This window comes from Malania oleifera, chromosome 12 (assembly GCF_029873635.1).
Source record: "Malania oleifera isolate guangnan ecotype guangnan chromosome 12, ASM2987363v1, whole genome shotgun sequence".
NCBI classification, from domain to species: domain Eukaryota; kingdom Viridiplantae; phylum Streptophyta; class Magnoliopsida; order Santalales; family Ximeniaceae; genus Malania; species Malania oleifera.
The window spans coordinates 5627897-5636989 of record NC_080428.1 but is presented as its reverse complement, the minus strand read 5'-3'; the positions used below and the strand labels follow the sequence as shown (position 1 = coordinate 5636989).

At 35.8% G+C, this 9093-nt stretch overlaps 1 protein-coding gene across 2 annotated transcripts in view; it reads right to left on the bottom strand.

Annotated features, from left to right (window-relative positions):
• Positions 1–1258: 1258 nt before the first annotated feature.
• Positions 1259–9093, bottom strand: part of LOC131143786 (ubiquitin-NEDD8-like protein RUB1) — an 81575-nt gene continuing 73740 nt past the window's right edge. For both annotated transcript variants that reach the window (XM_058092125.1, XM_058092124.1), the window contains 2 exons: positions 8563–8822; positions 1259–1515 (listed from right to left, as the gene is read on the bottom strand). In XM_058092125.1, the coding sequence (XP_057948108.1) occupies positions 1404–1515; positions 8563–8822 (372 nt within the window). In that variant the 3' untranslated portion in view covers positions 1259–1403. The remainder of the gene's footprint in view (positions 1516–8562; positions 8823–9093) is intronic.

Genomic DNA, 9093 nt, shown 5'->3' with positions numbered 1-9093 from the left:
AGAGAATTTGAAATGAGGAACGCAATACTTGCCCTAATAAGAAATGTGAGGATAGAAAACTAGAGTTTATAGAACCATGATAACAACTACTAAGAGTCTCAACTAAGGAGAGTGGAAGTCCATTTGAGGACAGAAAAATCAAAACTTTGAAGAACAATCATTCTTTAGAGTTTTTCTCAATGCCTCCGCAATCCACGAAAAGTCCCCCTGTGCATGTTGATTAGGGCAGAGCACTCAAGTGTTGTCCCTCCTTTTATCTCCCCTGGTTTCACTAATTAAAAAACAAAATTGGAGCCCAAAAGAAATGGGAATAATGCTATCAGGTCTGGTTTCAATGCTGATTTTAACAAGTGGACATAATGAGAGCAAAATTTCAGCCAATAATAATTGTAAAATTTCTGTTCGTCCACTAACGAACAGAAAGAAAATTCGAATCTATAGTGTCCAATTTCACTGGTCGTTAAAATTCGAATCTATAAAGTGTCCAATTTCACTGGTCGTTCAATAAACAAGCCTAGCCTTAACGTGAATAATCTCGGCTCATTTTGGCTCTTCAATAGGCTTGAATTAAAATCATTAATATGATCATTTAATTAGGTAAAATTCAGCTTGATAGATAATAGTGGATTTAAAAGTAAGAATTATTTGTACACTATGATTATTACTTCAGCATCCATAACTTTAATTTAGTGACAATTCATGGCCAGTTAAGTAAGTTGATGAGACCAAAAAAACAAAAACACTTCGAGGCAAAGTTAGCAAGAACTCTTTTTTTTACCATTTTTGCTTAATAAAACCTCTTGCCACTTAAAATATGAGGTTTCAAAAAAAAAAAGCAAGGCAAAATTCGACTTGACTCAAATCCTTTGCAACCCTTGATCTAATAAGAAAATATATTTGTTTCCAAACCTTACAAATATGGTCACTAGACCATTGCCTGTTTAGACCACCTGCACTCGAATCTGTATGATCCTTTAACTAGCTATTTCATTCCCACAATCATATATTGGCAAATCCAAACTATCCTGCAAGTTAAAAGACTCTTTCTACTTCCCACGTATCAACTCTTTTTACGAGGTCAACCGCATAGATAGCTAGCTAGCTAAAAAAAAACTCATACCGGTGACAATTAACATAATGGAAGATGCCGAGCCACATGCAAAAATAAAATAAAATCATGGTGAGGAGTGAAGAATACATGTATTAGAAGACCAAATGGGGGCACGAGAAAAATAGGCGACTGAGGAGAAAGAACAAATGGGGATGAAAACTATGATATATTAAATCATCCCATGCTTTCGGAATTTCCACATCATACAGAAACCAATGTCTAGTTAATCCAAGTATGCAACCAAATGTAGGCAACTATATTGTCTTAACACAAGATAATAAAGTGTTAACACCTAAAGATGGCCACCCCTAAGCGCAAGCACAAGATGGAGGACAGAGCCACCCTCAATATTATAATCTTTTGCCGTTTTGTCATCAGCCAGCTGCTTGCCAGCATATATAAGCCTGCAACCATCACCAGAGATGAAATTTTCAAGTTCAACGAATATGTCAATATCACAACACAATCAACATATAAGCCTACATCTAGCGAGGTGTAGGGAATGATAAAGAAAGAAGCAATAGAAATGTCAATACCACAACACAATTAATCACTCATTGAAATCATAGGGAAGGCAAATAGCTGCAATTATTTTCCCTTTATTTTCTTGCTTAAGGGAGGCTGTAGCATGAGATGGGGACTAGTGAATACCAAGGCCGGAGTTGAGGCTGCCACGGTGGCACCACTAGGACCAACCCCTCCCATAATAAAACTACAAATTTTAAGTGATTATATTATTGTCAATAAGAAATAGAATTTCAAATGCAGTTTGGCCTAATTCATAAATCTTGGATTCTTTGCTAGAAAAAAGAAACAGACCCATGAAGCTGCAATATCAAGTGGGTTCAGGCCAATATTCAACAAGTTGAGCTTCAAATAGGCTGCAATGCCCAACAGCTCAAGCAAAACCACATTTATTAATTTGATTCTTCGCATCTTAAAATGTCCTTTCACATTTTGAAGCATTTAATTTTATAAAGCAATCAGGTAGAGCAAGTAGGGTTCGTCTTGAATCCCGGCACAAGAATTATAGTCAGTTTGAAAATTTTCTACCTCACTTATCATGAGAATCCATTTAAAACCTTTACTAGGATAAAAGAAGAAACGATATTAAGACAAAGAAGAGTACAACTACTGGCAAACAGGTTATAAACCTAGCTAAAAAGAATATTAAAATAAACTCCTAGTGTGACAAAGCCCAGCAAACTCTCTGCACATCAGCCAGCTACACTAAAGACAGCACCAGACTGAGACTAGAAAGACAACCCTTTCCAAACCAAGCCAAAAGACATCATGATGCAGGACCAGCATCCAGCAACTTCAATTCTCAATTTTCATACATGGAAGCTTTTAAAGGCTTCCAATGCCTGGACAATGAGGAAACTAAATCAAGAAACCTAATTAAACCAAAATACTAGTTTCATAAATGATAATAACTGAAAATCTTGAAGATTCGATCTTGTAAGATAAGGAACTAAATTAAGAAACCTAAAACTAAATTAAAATACTACTTTCCCAAATAATAATTTCCTAGAATCTTGCAGGAAATTTTGTATTTTCTCTCAAAGCACGTTTAGCTGTTCTTGCTAACTTGAGCATTTTCTGCATTCTGGTTTTCTGTTTCTTGATCTGTTGAGCATGATTGTGTTTGGAGCTTCTATGGTGATCTATGGAAAATTCTTGTCATAATTTTTCTTTGTAAATTGAAAATTCAATCGGCCAAATGATGCCTTAGAGGGCAAGATCTTAAGAAAATGGCACAGGGGCAATCAATTCAACTTTTAGGAGTCTGTTCAAATCTGAGACCACTAAGAAGTTGAATTGAATTACTATTAGTATTAAGCCAATTCATGAGGCAAGTAGGATTCTGATTAATCCTCAAAATGTTTTTAGGCTCGGGGAAGAGAAATGGAGAAAAGCTTTAATTGAAAGATTCATTGGAAAAAGAAACCCTTATGTCAAAACAATTATAGAGAAACTTTGGAAAAAAACGAGTAAAATGGATATTATTACTTTATCGAATGGATCTAATGTATTTCAATTTGGGAAAGAAGAGTGTAAGTCTTGGATTCTTGAAAAAGGTCCCTGGTCCATTGGCAATAACACCATTTTCATCTCCCTGTGGCCTTCCCAAACTGAAAATCAGAGTCTGCAATTGGATCCTATTCCAATATGGGTAAAGTTTAAGGAATTCCTTCAGTTAATTGGACTGATATTGGGTTAAGCTACATAGCAAGCTCTGTAGGAAAGCCACTTTACCTTGATGCTTCACAGGGAAAATGAAAAACCTATCCTGTGCAAGGATTTGTATTGAGATAGAAGCCAATATGGACCAGACCTGATAGCTAATGACCCTGAAAACGAACTATATAAGGTGATTGATATGGAATACTTTTTTAAGCCGCCAAAAGTGCGACAATTGTTCTGAATTTGGACACAATGATGGAAATTCAAGATCAAAAAAGTCTGGGTGGAAAAGGTTCTGAATTTGGGCACAATGACAGAAATTCGAGATCAAAATGGTCCATCTGGAAAAGAGAAAAAATCCAAATTCAAAATTAGAGGTCTCTACTAATCCTTTCAGTATCCTTGGGGATTTGGAAGGAGAATTTGAATGGACACAATCTGGATGATAATAATAAATTATTAGATTATAACTGTATTAAGGATTCAGAGAAAGTTTCTGCTCACACTGTAGTGGCTTCTGCTAGTAAGTAAAAAATTGAGGGGACAGGTGAAACTATCATGGATCAAAATTTGGTAACAGAAAGTACTCCCTATAAAGAGAGAGAAGCTGCCATGATGGTTGGTCAATCAGTTGGAAGAGTTGAAGATTCATCGACTCAGTTTAAGCAGATGGACTGAAACTAGCCAAGGTCCCAGGGGTAAACCTGAAGCAAACACAAAAAACTGATTTGCTTCTTAATGTTTATGCATATAGGACATTGGGATATTAGGGGTCTTAATCATTTTAGTCAAAGACGCAAGGCGCACCGAGGCGCAAAGGGTACTTGGAGCCGAAGCGTGAGGAGCAAGGCGTCGCACGCCTCACGAAGCTGAGGCGCACAATTATTAAAATTGTGTACAATGCCTATTTGATGGGTGATTGATACAAAAACACATCAATAGTTATATTAGAATTTAAAATGCCAAAATATTCAATAGTAATTATGACAACCAAGTATTAAATTCCAAGTGAAACAAACATAGTTCAACATAAGTAATTACGCAAACAAGATTTCAAGCATCAAATTAGAAACGTAGTTTTGCAAGTTTATACTTTATAATCTTCTTCTTTTCCAGTTCTTCTGCTTCTTGTTGTTATTATATAATGTGTAATTAATTATGTAGTTTTGCAAGTCTGCCGGAGGCTGCTTCTTATAATATTAACTTGCATTAAGCCTCTAAATTAATATTATATAATGTGTAATTAATTATGTAGTTTAATGCAAGTTTATACATTGTAATTAATAAATAATTTTTTTTACTGAATTTTGCTGTTGTTTTGTAATTTGTTAGGAAATGCAGTATACAAACTACACATTTTTTTTCTGAAATATATTAATATATAACATTTTTTACTGAATTTAACTGCTGTTTAATTGTTACACATAGAAGAAGAAGAAGAAATACTGCATTTCCAAACAAATTACAAAACAGCAGTAAAATTCAGTAAAAAAAATGTTACATATTAATTATAAAGTATAAACTTGCATTAAACTACATAATTAATTACACATTATATAATATTAACTTAGAGGCTTAATGCAAGTTAATATTATAAGAAGAAGCAGCCGGCAGACTAAGAAGAAGAAGAAGAAGAACACATTATATAATATTAACTTAGAGGCTTAATGCAAGTGAATATTATAAGAAGCAGCAGCCGGCAGACCAAGGAAGAAGAAGAAGAAGGTTTCATGCTGCTTTGAAGGGTCCAAGATGAAGGGCTAGGGCAGGTGCAAGTCGAACTGTCTAAGGCTGGATTGCTGGAAGTGGGCTGGGGCTGGTTCTGGCTACTTTTTATTTCTTAACAGCTTCAAAAATTTCAAGGCACGACACACTCTGCCTGGACAATCAGTGCGCTTCAGTGCACCTACCTGCACCTCTTGAAGGTCACCCCACCTGAAGAAGAATGAGGTGCTAGCTTGGTCGCCTCACTGCGCCTAGCGCTTAGGCGCGCCTCAGGCGCACTTTTAACTTCTATGGTCTTAATGAAAACCATAAGCAGTCTACAATTGTCAGACTAATACAAAGCAAAAGTTTGAAGATGTTGGGGATATGTGAGACAATAGTCAAAGCAAAGAATTTTTTTTAAATTACAAAAACTATTAGTATAGATTGCATCTTCTCACATAATTACAGTAGCGGAGTCTCTCATGGCCGATTACGGCTAGGCTATGATCCTAGTGTATTCAACATTTTGGCTATGCATCATCATTCTAAATATTTTTTTTATTATAAAAGGATACATTAAGATAGAACATACAATCAAAGCAAGGATACTAAATCCTCAAAAACAAAACAAAAAAACAAAACAAAAACAAAACAAAAATAATAAATAAATAAATTTTAAAATAAAATGTTGAACTTATCCAAGAAAGCCCCTCTTAATCCCTTCCCATCATAGTTCACCAAACACTTCAAATTTGTTCATTCTCTCTACCCTTCTTTGCTTCCCATTATAGTTCATCATTGTCAATATATTACTATCAAATCAAAGCTCAAAATCTTCCTAATGTTTGAGTGACTTGTGTCTATGCTTCAAACTCTGTTGCTAAAAGATCCTTTTGCCAATACCTTCAAGATTTCTCTGTGTATTGGCAATTTTCCCTAGCTTGGGAACTTTTAACCAAGGACTTAAATTTTGATTTTGATTTAAAGAAATTTTGAAAATTTATAGTAAATGATGTAAATATACAATAAAATTTTAGGAAATATTAAAATAGATGATTATGCTTAATATGGTATCAAAATACATTAAAAAATGCATATATGACAAGTTTTTTTTTGTGTAAATATTAAACTGCACATCGTGAAACAAGCTATGAAGTGAAAAACATTCAAATGAGTATAAAGTTTTGAAACTATTCCTTTGATGATTTAAGCCAACAAATAATTATTTTAAACAACTACATTTTCAATAAATATCCTACATTTAATGATCTAATACCACAAGGAGTTTCTTGGTGGCTCAAAGTCATCTCTCCTATCCCTATCATTGGGATTTCGAGATGACATATATAGTTTACAATAATCACTCCATGTCATATAATTTCCAAAATATTGAGGATAGGTGTACATGTATTGTTCATACTCCACCATAGTCATCTAATTCATGAAAATTTTTATTCGGACAGAAGATCTTCCTGTACTAGGATGTCTTCTTGCAGGTTCTACTTGTTATGTATGTCCATAGGATTGTTTTGCATTTGCATGTTGTTCATACCCATATTCTTAGCCTGTTTGTCCATACACAGGCATGTGGTTGCCAATTTCCATATTGTTGTGCCTACTCATATGCACATGGAAATGGTTGGCCAAATGTAGACTCTGAGGAAATATTCTGTGTAGATTCATAACCACTATAACTATTAGAGTCATGCTTTGCTCCTATACTCAAAGATTCCAAACTAAGGGAAAAGGTCCCCTCTTCTATTTGATGCATCTTCCCTTTTCCCTTTCTACATTTATACTGGCTATCAACAGGATGCGTTTCTATTTGTGGACCCTCATCTTCTAGTTGGGGAGGATGTGTATATTCCCTTTCTGGTCTATAATCTTGTCATCCCTCAATTCATCCATAGTCCCCACCATCACCACCTTACCCACTACTACCGTCGAGGTAAGATCCGTCACCACCAACATCTTCGTTGTCATTATCATCATCACCACCAGACGGCATAGTCGATGAAGTTTTGATTTTTCATTCTGCCCTTTTGGATTTTGTTAAGAGTGTCAAGCTTGAAGGAAAAAGGATCTAGGCCGTCCATTTTGTTGGAGAGATCCAATGGCTGTTTTTTTTCTTTTTGTTATGGGGGGCATTGATGTAATTTGCTTTTTTTTTTCTTGTGTTGTAAATTAAAACAGGAGGGGCGGGGGTTTAATCTGCCTAGTTTTTCAGAACAGATTTCAGCTTGCAGCAGCCGAGACTTCCTCCTGCAGAACCGAGAGACCCTTCGCCTGCGGAGAGAGACCTGCAACCCGAGAGAGAGCCATCTCCAGCCGAGAGAGATCCTTCACCTGCGCACAAGAGAGGGAGACGGCAGGAGGGTGGTTCAGCGATGGGGATCTCCAGCCTCCAGCGGAGGTGCACACGCGGGTAAAGGGAAGGTAAGCACAGATCTAGAACTTTGGAGGGTTTCTTTTAGGGAAATCAAGGAGGAAGATAGGAAGAAGCCTAGGGTTCTTTGCAGGTGCGAAGAGGGGGTTTTCTTGGGTCATTCTAGGGCTGATTTTCAGAGGAGATCGGTAAGCCTCAAAGGTAAATCTGTGTACATGTATTTATTTCCACTATCTTTAATATAAAGTCTCCAAATGTGAGTTCCTACCGTGGATGTAGGCCAATTTTTGGGCAGAACCACGTAAATGTGTTCTTGTGGTTTGTTATTGTGGCATGTTTATGTTTTGCTGAATTTATTGTGGCTTTGCTGAATATTGGATTGGTGAATAAAATATTTTTCTTGATCAGGCTTGGCACGCGCACGTTGAAATAAACAGGTTTTCGTTTAGGTGTGGTTATGGTTGATGCTTAGATAAAATCAGATTCTTATTGTGGTTTGTTTATAATTGATTAAAATCTGAAAATTAGAATAAGCAATCAGCTTATTAACACAACTTTCATTGCAATGACATAATAGCACATCCTAAAGGGGTTTATTGGAGAGTTAAGTTAGGGGAGAAATAAAAGCAAGTCGTATTTTTTAGGGTCAGGAAGGTGTTTTAGTTTTACTATTTATTATCAAATAAAAAATTAAAAAAATATCTTGAACCTTTTTTAATATAATTTAATTACATACTTACCCCCTATAATCAAGAAGAAGATAATTTATCCTGTAGAGCCTAAGGGAACACTTGAACAAACTGATCTTGGGTGGTCTAAGATTTAGAATTTGGAACAGAAAAGGTTGGTTTGGGAAGGAAGATGGGCTTCTCTCATTGTGGAACCCAATCTCAAATGTGATATTAGTGGAATAATCTTGAAAGCTTCAAAGCAGGCCCACCCCTGGCAACCGGTTCCATCAATGATAAATGTGTAAGACTATGAATTACTGTATCTTTGGAAATTAGTCAAGTGGCAGAGTAGAAGACAATGCAATGTGCTGAAATATAAAAATAAATCATTACAAAAAAGGATCAAATGCATGTGATAAAGATCAATGATGCAGCTGGGCATAGTTATTTAAATATAACTTCAGCTTTACAAACATGATAATATACAAGAAAAGGAATACCTTTGCTGCACTGGAGGAATCCCTTCTTTCTCCTCAACCCTTTCCTTGATCCGATCAATAGTATCAGTTGGTTCAATATCAATTTCAATTTCTTTTCCAGTGAGAGTCTTCACCTTAATCATAGTCCCACCTCGAAGCCTCAAAACCAAATGAAGCGTAGACTCTTTTTGGATGTTATAATCTGCAAGTGTTCGACCATCTTCCAACTGTTTACCAGCAAAAATCAGTCTCTGCTGATCAGGAGGGATACCTTCCTTATCCTGGAAAAAATAAAAATGAACACTCTTTTAGTTTTGCACAAGGGGGAAAATCAAAAGACTTTTAGTCTCACAAGAGGTCAAAAACTCAAATCAAAGGAAGCCCCAAAAGATGTTGGAACTAGAACCATACCGAAGCCGCCACATCCCCAATTACCCCCCTGCCCCTCTAACTTCTCTCAGAAATTGGGTAAAACAGATAACAAAGAACAAAACAAAAACAAAACGCTATAAAAATAAATAAATAAATAAAAACTCAATTGTGTTGTTTAAC